The following is a 14359-nucleotide window of genomic DNA, read 5'->3' as shown; positions in this document are numbered from 1 at the left end:
AAACAATCTACTCACGGCAGATTTCTACGCTTTCGTCGGACCCGTCCTCGCAGTCCGGCTCCCCATCACAGTGCCATCGCTTCGGTACACATTGGCCGTTGCGACACACGAAGTCCACCTCTGCACATGTCTTTCTAACTGGAGTGGGACAGAAAAGAGAGATGATTCTTTACACTTAGAAAAAGAGAGACACAGGGTATTCATTATTGAAACATCTCACATTAAAGAAATAGGAACACATGAATAAAATCTATACTCGCACACCTTATTAATAAGAATTGCAATACACCTAACCCGAGCCTCTTTATCAGGTGAAAAGATCACGAGGTTACAATTTGTTGCCTTCTGATTAAGCAAAGCCCAAACTCTATATTTTCATTGAGAAAACACTCAAAACTATCATTGTGACATTTGACTGCTGCATTTATTTTCCATCAAAGGCAAATTGAAATCCCAAGTGAAAAAGGAAAACTGCAGTCGTGAACATGAAGTAGATAATATTTGCTGGGAATTCTTGCTTTACAAAATGATGGACACAGCAGATGAACAAAAGGATTACGAAAGACACTGTTGGGACCACTGGCACTCCACAGATGAACTTGTTCATTTGTGGGACTTGAACTTTTTATTATGAGACTGCATGCTCTTTTGTTCTGTAAACAGAGGAAAGTCATTGAACTCAGTCTCCCACAATACTCCAGGTACTCACACCTACTGTAGATGTGAACTCCCCCCATGGACCCAGCTTATAGTTACCATTGGTCACTATGACCTGTGATGTCACCAGGTCAATAAAAAAAAATAAAAAAAGGGTCATTGATACATTTTGAGACTGAATTAATTAATTGGCTATCATTTCTCTTCTTTAAGAGTGGTGCCACCAATATTGCAATTCAAATTGATCTTGTTTCTACATGAATACAAATCAGATAAAACAATGCCGTTTCTTATTGTTATAGAAAAAATGACTAATTTAGCAATTACATTGATGGTTTACTTAACATTACTCAGTAATATTCAGATACACTAATCATGGCATTATATTTATTGAAAACAGCTACATTGGAATGTCTGTTTACGGTTGAAGATGTCAATGAGTTGGGACCACTTAGCCAAATAGTAATTTTTACTTCTCAGATGAATTTATTTGAATAATTTTAATGCCTTTAGGAGATACAATTATCTTTTCATTTACAGAAAAAAAAGGCAAAGACTGGGGCAAAGTCTAGGAAAAAACAAAACAAACCTTGGTGTTGCAGAAATGTATTTTTTCTGCTTTCCTATCCTGTTAATCACCTGGTGACCCCGGAGATTTCTCTTGCGACCCATTGGGGGGCTGCCAAACCCAAGGTTGGGAACCTCTGCCCTAATGATACTATTGACACATCTGCACTTTAGCTGCTTAAGCTAACATTAAAGTTAGCATCACAGACAGTATGAGCTGCTTCATGCTTGAATCCCAGAGGTTAGGTGTCAGACCTTTTAAAGTGATTTCGCTGCATCATTCAGGCTCATCTCCAGGTTATGTTCATCTTGTGCAAATCAAGGGAACAAGAAAAAGTAAAAACAAAAAGAAGACTGGGAGAGAGGAAGCAGACTCTGCTAAAAAATAAATAAAAAGGCTTTAAACTTGTCTCCTTGAGGCCTTTCCTCAGTCTGACCAGAATACAAATATGTACCCAAGAAATCACCAAGCAGCAAGCTGCAGTGGGCCTCATTATCAACCTTCTTTTTTTAATGAATTAATTTTGGATTCTCATCTTTCACATGTCTGTGTGCCTCAGTTCTGTCTGGGTTGAAAGCTAAAGCAGCTCTACTCTCCCAGTGACAGAATAACACATGGAGACTCAAATGCAACAAAGTGTCAGTGGCTGTGAGAGAGTGTGAAGGAGTAACCCATTATGGACAGAAGGCCACAATCTGTTTTACTCCATCACTTCACTAGCCACTGATCTGCTCCTGTTTTGATTGGCTGTTGATGTAAACTTAAACAGCCTTCATGTTTGCCTCTTGCCTGGTTAATGTACATTTCCACGGCACTAATTCCATCAGAACAACACCAGGTCATGTCATACTCACTACACTCGTGTTCTGAGGGAGTTCCTCTAACCACCAATTATTCTCAATTTTGCCATTTTTTGATTTTCAATTCAATTTTATTTATATAGTGCCAATTCCTAACCGAAGTTATCTCAATGCACTTTTCCTGTAGAGCAGGTCTAGACCGTACTCTCAATGGTGGGCGGCCATCCGACGCTGCCGTGTTAGTGTGTGTGTGTGTGTGTGTGTGTGTGTGTGTGTGTGTGTGTGTGTGTGTGTGTGTGTGTGAGAGAGAGAGATTTTGGGAAAGGGGTGGGAGAGAGGGAGGCACAATGCAAATACCACCTAGAATTTTTGAAATAGAAATGTAATTGTAGTGTTAATAATAATTATATTATTATTATTGCTATAGGAAAAATAATGATAGTATTAGTAACAGAGCCAACAACAACAACAACAACTATAGTAGCAGTTGTCGAGCAGGAACACAGGGCAGCAGGTGGGCCACAACCACAGATCAAGTCTGCAGCTCCGGCGGTAGAAATACCAGCAGAAAGGGACAGAAGGAGAGTGGAGAGAAACAAGAAAGCACAGAACTACGGGAGAGAGAAGATGTTAAGCAATGAAAAGTGATGAATCAATGAAACGCAACATTTCCAGCAGATGTTTCACATTAGAAGTCTCCCGGCAGTTCAAAGAGCATAATTCCTCCCATTCCTGGTAGGCTTTTATTTTGAAACATCTGTAGTAAGTGTTGCTGTGGAAATGTACATTATACTGAATTTAGAATGTGAGCCATTAGAGTACAGGTAATTAGTATCTTGCAGGAAATCCAGTATATTTATATCTGAAGAGGGTCTTCTAGTCACAAGATTTTTTCCCCCTCCATATCGCCCTGCAGTACGATCATCTGTTCCTTTTCTCCTATTTCAGTCCATTGCATTCTTCCTTTTCCTCACTCATTTCCTTCACTTGTTCTTTCCTTCCTCCATCCCAGTATGACCCAGATAGATCAGGGACAAAAGAAAACTGAGAAAGATCTGAAATGTATTGCACACACACACACACACACACACACAGCTCTGTCGTATCCATATTTAGCTCTGCTCTATCTGATCTACGTTCTATCTACGTTCCCATCACCAGGTCATTCTGTCCCAAGGCATGCTGGGAAGGGGTCTGGTGGGGCCAAGCTAACATGGTAGGTTCAAAATGTCATGTGATCTATGTGTGTAAATGTGAAAAGCTGAGAACATGTACCATCTATTCTATACTGTGTGCGACTTTACACTGAATTAAATTACAAAGAACAAAAAACGTATAGTATGTTGTTGTTTGACTCGCTAGTCTGTAAAAACAACTATACAGGTTGTGTATGAAAATGTAATGAAGCTGTGCACACAGCACAAACACACTAATGTTTTCTCAGTTTTTCTGAGATAATGTGTGAGAACAAGCAAGGTAATTTTAAAGTTTATACAAGTTTTGTAAGTGATGTAATACACAGGAAGCCATACTCCAAGTCCGCCAGATAATATTCAGTGCTGCTAAAACGTAGCAAATCTAGACAGATGCTACACTTAGAATGTTACCATTTGCAGTAGTAAGTAAACTCAATGTGCTTTACATGAAATTGCATGTGCAAATATCCACCCAGAGACAAATTGCCATAAACTGAAAATTTTTTGGTTCTGGTCAGACAAAATAAGCTATTTAAAAAACACATCATTTTGCAGTTTTAACTTATGATAGTCATTCGTGATAACCTAACTGACAATTTAGAGAAATTAAATCAGGAAACAGAAATAAATAGATTAGCTACCAAATAAAATAATTGTCATTTGCAGTCCTACAACAATGAAAGAAAATTATTCCAGGCCAGAAGTACAGAGCAGTCACAGCCAACTGCAGCAGTATTTATCTTAATGTTTCCAACTAACACCAAGGCCTTGAGTAACATTGTGAGTCCTACATATCAATATTGACCTCAAGTTGAAGTTCTGTGAAGGCGTGAAGAGGATTACCTCATAAAAATGCCTTTAATTTTTCGTTCATGTTCTTTGCTGCAACTTATTGCTGCTTAACAGACATTTGCATCTGTTTTGGCTCAAAAGCAAACTTAAAAAGGTTAAATACACTATTCTGTGGTGCTCCATGAAATGTTAGGGTACTGCCAGAGCTAGTAAGGGGGGGAAGACTACTGGCAACAGTCCTACCAATGTAAAAAGTTATCACCCTGTGAGGTGACCTTTCAAGATACGACTCCATTTCCAACTTAATTTGCATATTGTTCACTTTGGCAGAAAAACAAGCTTCATTGTAACCAAGATGGATTGTCATCCCTTCGCCCACACTCCATCAAAAGGCCACATTAACAGCGTAAATATGATACATTTCAAGCCCACATACGGCACAGGAGCAATGAAAACAGCAACTGATCCACACAAAAAATAGCACCGACAGTAACATCCTAACAAACATGATTGTCACAACTTTTAATAGGTTAACAAAAGAGAAAATTAATTTACGGTTAGTGTTAAAGGATAAGGCTGGAGTTATATTTTTCTAATTGTCAAAAAAATTCAATGAAATGACCAAAATCAACAATGTATTAGTCCCTCTCTCAATTTCTGACTCTGTGGCTCTCAGCCCATTAGATCCTACTGAAGACGTAAATCTTTAAAAACGCTCAAATATAGAGTTTCATTTTCAAAAAAGGCTCATTAATTTCCTAAAAACAGCTGGACACTGTAGTTTTTAAATTAAACAGGAGTAAATACCGCATTTGATGGTGACTACTTCGATAGTGGATGAACACATTTGCGGTTCTAGCCAGTACATACAGCAGCAGGATGGTGTATGTGGGATTGAGTCAAAATAAACTACAGTGTGTGTGTGTTCATGGTAATGAGGGAACACGCCACTTAGTGCAACAGTGTGGCTCATTGACGTGTTTTTAATAGTTTCTGGACAACAATGGAGCTCTGTGACAGAAGAATAAGATACATCAGGCTTTAGATACACAGAATACTTGTTAGTGGGATGCATTCATTGTTGGTTTTGGTCTTTTAATGTGATTCGTTGACATTAAGAAAAATAAATATTGACTATCTGCTGAGGGAAAAGAGAAACCACATTTCAGTGGATATGAAAGGTGTGGTGAGTGTTTTACAGTAGAGACCTTGTTATCAAATGTAGCTAACACTGTAATTACAGTCTGAACTTTAGACAGCCTACCTCTGATTGTTCACTGACATTGCTAACTGAACACAAACAAACATACTCCCTTGCAGTCATCTGCTGTTTTGATATTGTTTATGCACCTGTGTCCCGTGATCTTCCATACTGGCATTCATGTTGTATGCAGCCTGTCAGTGATGCAGTTCTGTGCTCAGAGTACGTGTGCTGTGTGACTGCAGTGTGTTTAGCGTCTCACCACAGGAATTCTCGTCACTGCCGTCTGTGCAGTCCTCGTCTCCGTCACACTGCCAGACGGACGGGATGCAGCGACCGTTTCCACACTGAAACTGGCTGGCCTCACATTCTGTCTTAGTACCTACAGAGGAAGACACACAGAGGGGGGATGAGGAAAATTGAAGTGATTATAGTCCCAAACGTTTCCATAATTATCATTTACTGTTTGTTTAGATATAATTTGATCTGTGTTTAGTCCTGGGTTCCCTGCAGTGCTGTCATTTCAAACTAATTGTTTTAAACAGAACTAGCTTGCACTCAGAACAGATCTTAGCCACCACTGAGGAGATACTCCAGCTCCAAATATTGGATTTCCACAGAAAGTTGATTTCTTCTTGGTTCATGTTTCACATTTTAACAACTGTTTATACAGCACTGTAGATCAACCATATTTAGGTCATGAGAGGGAATAAAAATAAAAATGTGGTTCTGCTGAGGAAAGCCACTCATCCACACACTAACAAATAGATCTAGAGCTGAAACCTGAGGTCCATCCATCAATTACTCAATTGACAAAATCAATAAATTTTCAAAATTGTTGCAGATTAAGTTATTTTTCAAGCAGGAATGCCAATATTTACTACAGTTTTTCTGTAGTTGGCTAATGACTGTAACCTGAATCTCTGGAATTGGAAGAAACCTCAGGAAGAGCAACAGAGGAGGGATCCCTCTAACAGACACATGGATGGAGAGAGCACGAGAGCGATAACATCAGGTCATAGATAGATAGACAGACAGACAGATCTCCTGGAGGACAAACATCTCCAGGGGAGAGAGAGCCTTAACATTGTCAGACTGTCAGCAGTAGGTTATTCCAGAGGAAGGGGGCATGATAGTAAAGGCCCTGCAGCCTGCTGACTTCTTTTTAACTCTGGGGACAGACAGGAGCCCTGTTTCTAAGAGCAGAAAGCACCAGAAGTCATCACATGCATGGCTAAGAAGGCAGGGTGTAGACACCTTTGACTTTGACTCTTGTTTTGGTAGAAAGATGTGCAACTGAATCCAGGAGACTAGAAAGGCCTGTGTTTAGGTCACTGGTATAATTTTCAACAGGGCCTGTTGCTATAGTGAAAGCAGCCAGGACCCTAGGAAACTGCTCACCAAGTGCAGTTAAGGTTGGCGGGCCATTATCCCGCGTGACAGACTCAAGTAAAGGGTGTTACTACTGCAGTGAGTAGGTTCATGCACAAACTGAGTGAAACCAAAAGTATCAGTAAGTGCCAGAAAGGCTTTAGTTAGAGGATCAAACGCCTTATTCAGATGAATATTGAAATCACCAATAATTAAAATCTCATTAGAATGAGTAACGAGGTCTTCCAAAAAAGGGCTAGGTGGTCTATAGAGTACATGAACTTGTGAGGAGGAAGACAACAGGGGAGGGAGAGAGGAGTCTCAGTGTTGTAGAAGTGTGGTTGGACACATTAACTAAGCTAGTGGACTCAGAGCTTAGCTAACAGGGCAGCAACAGAGGCTAACCCCTAATGCTCAAATAGTTTGAAAAATTAAAATGTAATATGATATGGATTTAGCACAGAGAGTAACAGTAGTAGAAGTGTGAAGATTAAGGAGAGTGAAGAGATTTAAGAGTGAAAAGAAAAATTTGAGGAGGGAGAAAGACAGCGGCTGTCGATCACACGATATGCTTCACAGGAAGGAGAGTCACAGCGTCCAAGTGTATCTGCATTCCGTTCTCAGATTAGCGAGCACTGAAACCGTGTTCTTGTGCACTGTTGAAGGAAGTGAAACTACTGTCCCAAGATTTATTTCCCCTTAAAAAAAAAACCCCAAGAAAAACAGGATTTCCAGGACTCTGTACTATAAAGTAGTTTTTGCAGTACAGTGTGCAGTCTGTCGTACTGGAGTTAGTGACGGTCTTATAATAACAGTCGGACCCTGACACTGTCTGGACTGTCCAGGTGGTAAACAGCGATGATAGAAGCCCAGGAGAGGTCGCAGAACAAGCTGGATCGCTGTGCAACTGAGAGGTCAAGTTTCCCTGTTAAAAACCTTTGAGTGTTTGCTAAAAAACAGGAGACCTAAATTTAAATAAACATTTTCGGGGCAAAAGGATTGTAGGTATTTACGCCAGAATTATATTCTTGTCGGGATGGAAAAAGCATCTAGAAGCTGCATTTAGTCATTGAAACACCATCATGAAGGAAAGAGTTTTAAGTGGGTCAGCTGCTCCTTAAGGGAGAGAAACACCCCCACTGATTTGATTCTGAGGAGCTTCAGGCCTTTAACTGAAGCAGCAACACACGACTGAAGACCTGCATGAATGAAACTGTGCCCAAGTTATTAACTCTGGTTCTACAGACTCACTATGTAGCTGTGGCCAGTTCGGAAACTCGACCGCAACTTGATCGGCTGATATCTGATATTCTGATGTTTTATATTTGGTAGTCAATTAACAAAATGAATCCAACAATTTTAATAATCTGTTGTCATTTATCAAGCTAAAATCTCAACAGCCTTCAGCTTCTCAAATGTGAGGATTTGCTGCTTTTCTGAATAAAAGAGCCTCGAGCACCAAGCAACTGTTTAGTCCTGTGTTGATCAAAAACAAATGAGAATAATGTGAATAAGTACAGGGTTTCCCCCAGGAAGTTAAGCAAAGGGGATAAGCCACCCTGATCTAGATGCATCTCGTTTTGTGATCAATTTAGTTTGTAGATAATGGCCTAAACAATAACCACACCCATTAAATACATGGCATTTGCTGCAAGGAATAGCACCTCTGCTCTTTCTCCCTGAAAGAAAAAAAGATTTATTTCATAAAAGTGAATACATTTTTTATTGTATGTTAGTGGAGGTGATCTTTGCTTCAGGCAAGGTGGTCATCTCTGCTATAAAACATTCCGGGAAACTCAGCAGTATTTGAAAACTATCAAAAAGTTCAGCAGGGCTCACATAAGAAAATGTCAGTCAGATTTACTGCCAGTTCATTTTGCTGAATGCTCAACTCATCCGTCTAATGTTTGTTTGGTCAAATGAAAGAATTAATCAACATTGATTTATCGTTTAAGTCATTCATCAAGCATAAATGCCAAACATGGTCTGGTTTCAGCTTCTAAAATGTGAAGTTTTGCTGTCTTTGTTTTATACCATTGTAAACAGAATGTTTGGGTTTTGGACTGTTTGTCTTAGGGTTGGGAAATGCCTACCAAATCACACACAACGATGTCCACAGTGAGACATCGGGATGGACGAGGTCTGGCCTCTCTCTAAGAGTAGCGTGGCTCCTTTAAGGAACAGGGCAGTGCGTAGTGAGGGTGAGGATGAGCGAGAGAGAGAGTGACTGCACTGTGTTGGCGATCAGTGCAAAGGGAATGTTTAGCAGTGAAGTTGTCTAGTGGCAGTAAATGTATAGTGTAGGTTACAGTCTTCCCATGAATCAACGCTGCAGCTCCTCAGTACCCAAGATGTTCCCATGTTTTGCCTCGCAGCTGCTGGGTGAAAGTGAAGGTGGTGAGCCCAGAGGTTAGAAAAGTCTTCCCTGTGCTTCCCGACCACGGTCTGAAAGCTGCAGCAGGAACGGTTAACACTATGCTTAAGTTACCTCATTAAGCGGATCATATGATTATAAAAAGAAATATTTTTTTAGTCATAGTGATAAACTACTGTTTTTAGCTTTTTACTCGCAAAGCTTTTATTAACTCTCAGTAACAAGATTTTAAGAGGGGGCTTTTAAATCACGATGTTACGATGGTAGAGGGCTCATTGGTCGATGGCTGTCAACCCTAGTTAGTCGGACAAAACAACTATAGCCGTCACCTTGGGTTGTGGGAAATTGTGATACATGTGACATTTTTCTTATATTCTATCAAATCACAAAATAATGAAAATCACTATTTGTTTCAGTTCTAATGTGAATGTTTTTCCAAACGGCTTACATCTCACTGGAAGAGGCAATGAAAATACCCGTAAACCACTGAATACATCCCATCTAATACATACTGTATTCTACAGAACCTTCACAAAATGCAAAAGTCGACATGACATGTGTCATTGTTCATCAGGTCTGCATTTTGGATTTATGTATGTTGACACAATGGGCACCCATACTGGATCTGGAAGTTAAGTGTTTACATGACGGCATATACTCTCATACGATGCTCTCATATTGTGGAAAAAGTACAGTATACGATGACGGTCTCTGTAGAGAAACAAATTCTTACAGCAAACACTTACTCTGTGAGGTAAATTCCCACCCCCCAATCTTCCTCGCAAAAATATTTACTACTTGATTAAACAAACTGAGTAAAAACAGCAAACACCTCAAAAGCTGTCAAATAATCTAAAGAGATGCTGAACAGGCAAGGTCCTTGAAAGTATTTTCTTTGTTGGCTACGCCTGATATGAGTCCACTAACTTCACAGCACGGGAGGGGGTAAATATACAGGCCAACAGTGCCAACAGCCTGCAGACCTCCATTCAACCAAGACTACACCAGCTGCACTTGCACCACAGTCATGTTACAGACTTGAGAGTATGTTGACCTTTTATCCACATTACCATTTCAATCGCCACAATCAAAGTATAACGGATCACAGCGTACCAACCTGCATTTTAATCAGAACAAATGGAGCCCTTCAACCCATTTAACAAATAACCACTGACATACAGACAGGTAATAGGGAGAAGGACACAAAACATTTCTTCAAGTAGGCTACATCCACAGCTCAGGAAAACCTTCCTCCGTAGTAGGAAGTATGCAGAATGCTTACCTTGTTACCTTCTGAGCAGTAAGGTCCAGCAAACTGTTGGCTTGCGTCAATAGCTAACTGTGCTGCAGCTAATAATGGCTGACTGCCTAGTCAACTAGGGCTGCAACGAATGCTCGTTTTCATTATTGATTTTTTTGTACTATTTTTCTATTAGTTGAATAATTGTTTTGTCTAAAAAGCCAGAAAATAAAATAAGGACTGTTGCCCATAAATTCCTGGAGCAGAATGACATTTTCTGACATCCAGAATTTCTTTAGGCTTTTTAAACTTTTGTTGAGCAGTTGGAGGGTTTTTTTTTGTTGTTTTTTTAATATGCTGCAAATCCTCACACTGAATAATTTGGAACTTTAAGCTTGATAATTTACTTCCATTACAAGAAAAAAGTTTGATGATCAACTACTTCGTTAAACCCCATCATTTCAACACTCTTGTCAACTTAAACTGCAACATATAGAGGACTGTTTGCTCACATTTCATTGTGTGTACACACAAAAACAACATTCTATGCTAAATAAATATTTAAAATGGGCAACACATTTCACTGGAGCAGTTACAATACACAGCGAGAGGGTCTGGAAATAATTATAACAAGAGCCTGGTTTCCACCAGAAAATGAAACTAAGCAGTCAGCCATTACCAAAGACTATAACATTGGAGGGCTACACAGAATTACAGGGCCAAACAAGTTTAAATATAGAGTTAAAGAGGGTATGAAAGGTCTCATTTCTTCTTCGTTTTTCTGAAAGTATAACGCAATGTTAACTGGTTTTGTTTCCTTGAAATCGGAGGAGAAAAAACCCCAGGAAAACAGTTCTTAACACTTTCTACCTAGGAACGACAATTTTTGGACAACAGTATTCAAATCTCACACAGCACACTTTACGAGACTCAATGGTCAAATATGGACTTGGACACAGTCCAGGAACCTTGGCATTAATATGAGAAATTGTCTAATTCTATAAACACATTTTAGAGACAGGGGCAAGAAACTGCAACTGACAGTACACAGCAATGTGTGTTATTAGCTAAGTGTCAGCAGCCACATTCTACTGATAAGATTACCCTGTTTACAAGATCCCCTTCTAAACTTGATTTCATCAAGATATTTCTTTTGATGAGCTAAGGAAAAAAAACTGACCATGACATTTCCTGGAAAAAGAGTAAACACACATGTGAGTCAAAGACTGACAACTTCCTTTTTTTTTCCTCTTAAAAAAAAAAAAAAAAAAAAGACTGAATACCAAAACTCTTTCATTGAAACAAAAAAAGTGTCATTAAATAACGTGCTTTGAGAGGCTCACTGCTATGCATACAGTGGGTCGTGCTCTGGGAATTCACTGAAATATTTAAAAATCATTGCCAAACTAAAATGATAAATTAAAAAAAATCCTTTATCCTACAAAAAACCTACAAGAACTTGAGAGAAAAATATGTATTTTTGGTTTCGGGTTAACTGCCCCTTACCTGTACTGCTATTTATCCATATATAGATTGTTTTGGTGTGAGTTGCCGAGTTAAGGAAATATTGGCCGTGGGCATATCTAGCTAGCATAGCATAACAGTGTACACAGCTAAGCACAGCACTGTTTAACTTTGGTTAATATTCAGGTATTGATTCGGTTTATTCACTGAGCTTTATTGTTGTGACCTCTTTTTATAGTTCAGTTATTGGGTAGTTGGCTCCGCCACTCCGCTAAGCTGATGTTAGCTAGCCTATGCATCACATAGACGCAGGGTCTTACATGCAAGCTAACCATGCTCTTTTCTAATCTGGCAACATTATGCTACACTGATCATATACATATACTTCGAATTGCCTTTAAACAGTCACACACACACACACACACACACACACACACACACACGGAGAGGAAACTCAAAGCTACCACTTCACATACTTGTTTCTGACCCAACACGTTCACGCCTGTGCACGCAGAACATACAAAAGGCAGAAGAAAGAGACATACGCACACTTGAGCATGCACACTCACAGTCTCTCTCACATACACATGTGTACATACACTCCCTTTTGTTTTTTAGTGAAGAACATTTAGTTAGATTACATAGTGTGTTTTACTCTTATCTTTTAAATAAATGCTTTACTAGCTATTGATATGGTAATTTGGTAGTAGTTAATGTAAGTATTAATCAGAGTTCCAAACTGATAGTTTAGTATATTTGATGAAATAAATTTGAGACAAATTTAATTGCCTGTTATTCAAATAAATACGAATTCCTCCTGATAGCCCGCAAAATCTAGCGCAAAATTTGAAGCAAAATAATTTTAATATATCGAACAGTTAATCAGTTCAAGCCTGAATACAACCTAAGCCTAATACTCAAGATGTCTTGATCTCAAAATTTTACAAATATATGCTATTAAATGTACTAGGATCAAACGCAGGACTTTCACACAGGAGACCGGGGTTCATTTCCCACGTGAAACCAATAGTCAATGCTGATTGTTGTAAAAAGGAAGTAGTTATTTTAACCCAAACCATGATCTTTTCCTAAACCTAATTAAAGTAGTTTTGGTGCATAAACCTAACCAAACTGCGACCATCACCTGGAATGTTTCTCTGGAAGCTTAATTTTGAAGGTCTACCTGGACATTGCATATTTATTATTGCTAACTTGACCACGGAATGAGAACGTGTTGAAAATGTGACACCACCACGTTTTGGTATTTTGGTACAAACATTTGGCGGGTGTTAATTTCAGACCCTAACTGCAATATTTTATTGCCTTTTAAGCTGTTGCACCTACAATTGGTTGTGCAAGTTCTCAGAAATGTATGTTATCCGCAAGCGTAATTAAGCCCGGAACAAATCACGACAACAATGGAGAAAGTACTGAAGAGAAAATAATCTACAATGGCGCTGCTGCTGCTTTTTCTGCCATCATCTCAACATTAATACTGCAGCAAACATCAAGTGTCATTTTGTTTAGTTAAGTTTATACTATGAAGGAGTTCAAGAAAGATATTCTGGTGTAAGCTGGTCGTGATCTGTCCCTTGGTGGATATATTGGTGGTGTAATTTGCCAGTTGAGATAAATGACATTTCCTTCTGTGATTACTATAGTCAGTCTCTGGAGCGTTTTCTTTCATTTCGTAGAAGAATTTCTTCAAAAGGTCATACAATGTCGATATGTTGAGTTTTAGTGTGCTTTTCCATGCATCTCCAATAGGCTTCAATAGAACTGGCACCAAGCTGAGCATTTGAACGTTATGCATGATGTAATGACCCTTCCTTCTTTTTTAAGTTTCCTTGTTACTAGTTGCAAACAAAAAAAAAACAAAAACAAAACAAGATGGCGACGGCCAAAATGTCAATCTAGAGGATTCGAAACAGTAACATCTGCTTCTTTTATATACAGGCTATGGTATGTACCAGAAGGGAAAGCATTCCCACCAAAAAGAAAAAACATTACCAATTTGTGCTACGGTGACATTACAGACGCATTTTGTGCCAGTTCTACAGCGCTGATCATACCATTGCTTGACTTTTTTTCTCCTTCCTTTTTTTAAAAACACAGTAATAGTCAAACAAACTTAAACGTCACAAACCACAACCCTACAGCACCCTCAATGGTCAGAGGACCGCATCACACAACTCCAAGGCTAACTGGCATGCTTATATTTTGTTCTCATTTGATGCAGTTGTATTGTTTTATTCTGGAATTTGCATTCCTGACCAAATTGTTGCTGCATTTAATAAAAAAAAAAAAAAAAAAAAAAAAGGAGGTTTACACTGTTGATATTGAAGATTTTTTAACCAAGTTGCTGGTGCATGATTATTATTTTAATAAAATAATTCAGTAAATTTATGTCTATGTATTTGTTACATTTTGTTTTACAAAGTTAGGAAAGCAATGTTTAAGTCAAGCTTGATGTTGCCTTAATAGAAGGATCCCAGTCTCTTCCACGCAATGAGGAATACAGCTTATTAATTAACGCTAAACACTGGTATCTGAAGATATCCAATCGGAACTGAACTAAAAAAAAAACAAAAACAAAAACAAAAAGTGGATCGGTGCATCCCTAACTGCAGAGGATAGCAGACAAACAACCTATTCCCCGGTTTGTGATCTAACGTCATCCGACCAAACGATGGGGC

The 14359-nt window shown here is 38.9% G+C and overlaps 1 protein-coding gene across 2 annotated transcripts in view; it reads right to left on the bottom strand.

Moving 5' to 3' along the window:
- Window positions 1–14359, bottom strand: part of vldlr (very low density lipoprotein receptor) — a 76343-nt gene that overhangs the window by 52229 nt on the left and 9755 nt on the right. For both annotated transcript variants that reach the window (XM_044174016.1, XM_044174017.1), the window contains exons 2-3: window positions 5477–5596; window positions 16–138 (exon numbers count right to left, since the gene is read on the bottom strand). In XM_044174016.1, the coding sequence (XP_044029951.1) occupies window positions 16–138; window positions 5477–5596 (243 nt within the window). The remainder of the gene's footprint in view (window positions 1–15; window positions 139–5476; window positions 5597–14359) is intronic.

This window comes from Siniperca chuatsi, linkage group LG18 (genome assembly GCF_020085105.1).
Source record: "Siniperca chuatsi isolate FFG_IHB_CAS linkage group LG18, ASM2008510v1, whole genome shotgun sequence".
Lineage (NCBI taxonomy): Eukaryota > Metazoa > Chordata > Actinopteri > Centrarchiformes > Sinipercidae > Siniperca > Siniperca chuatsi.
This window is presented reverse-complemented; position numbering and strand designations above follow the sequence as displayed.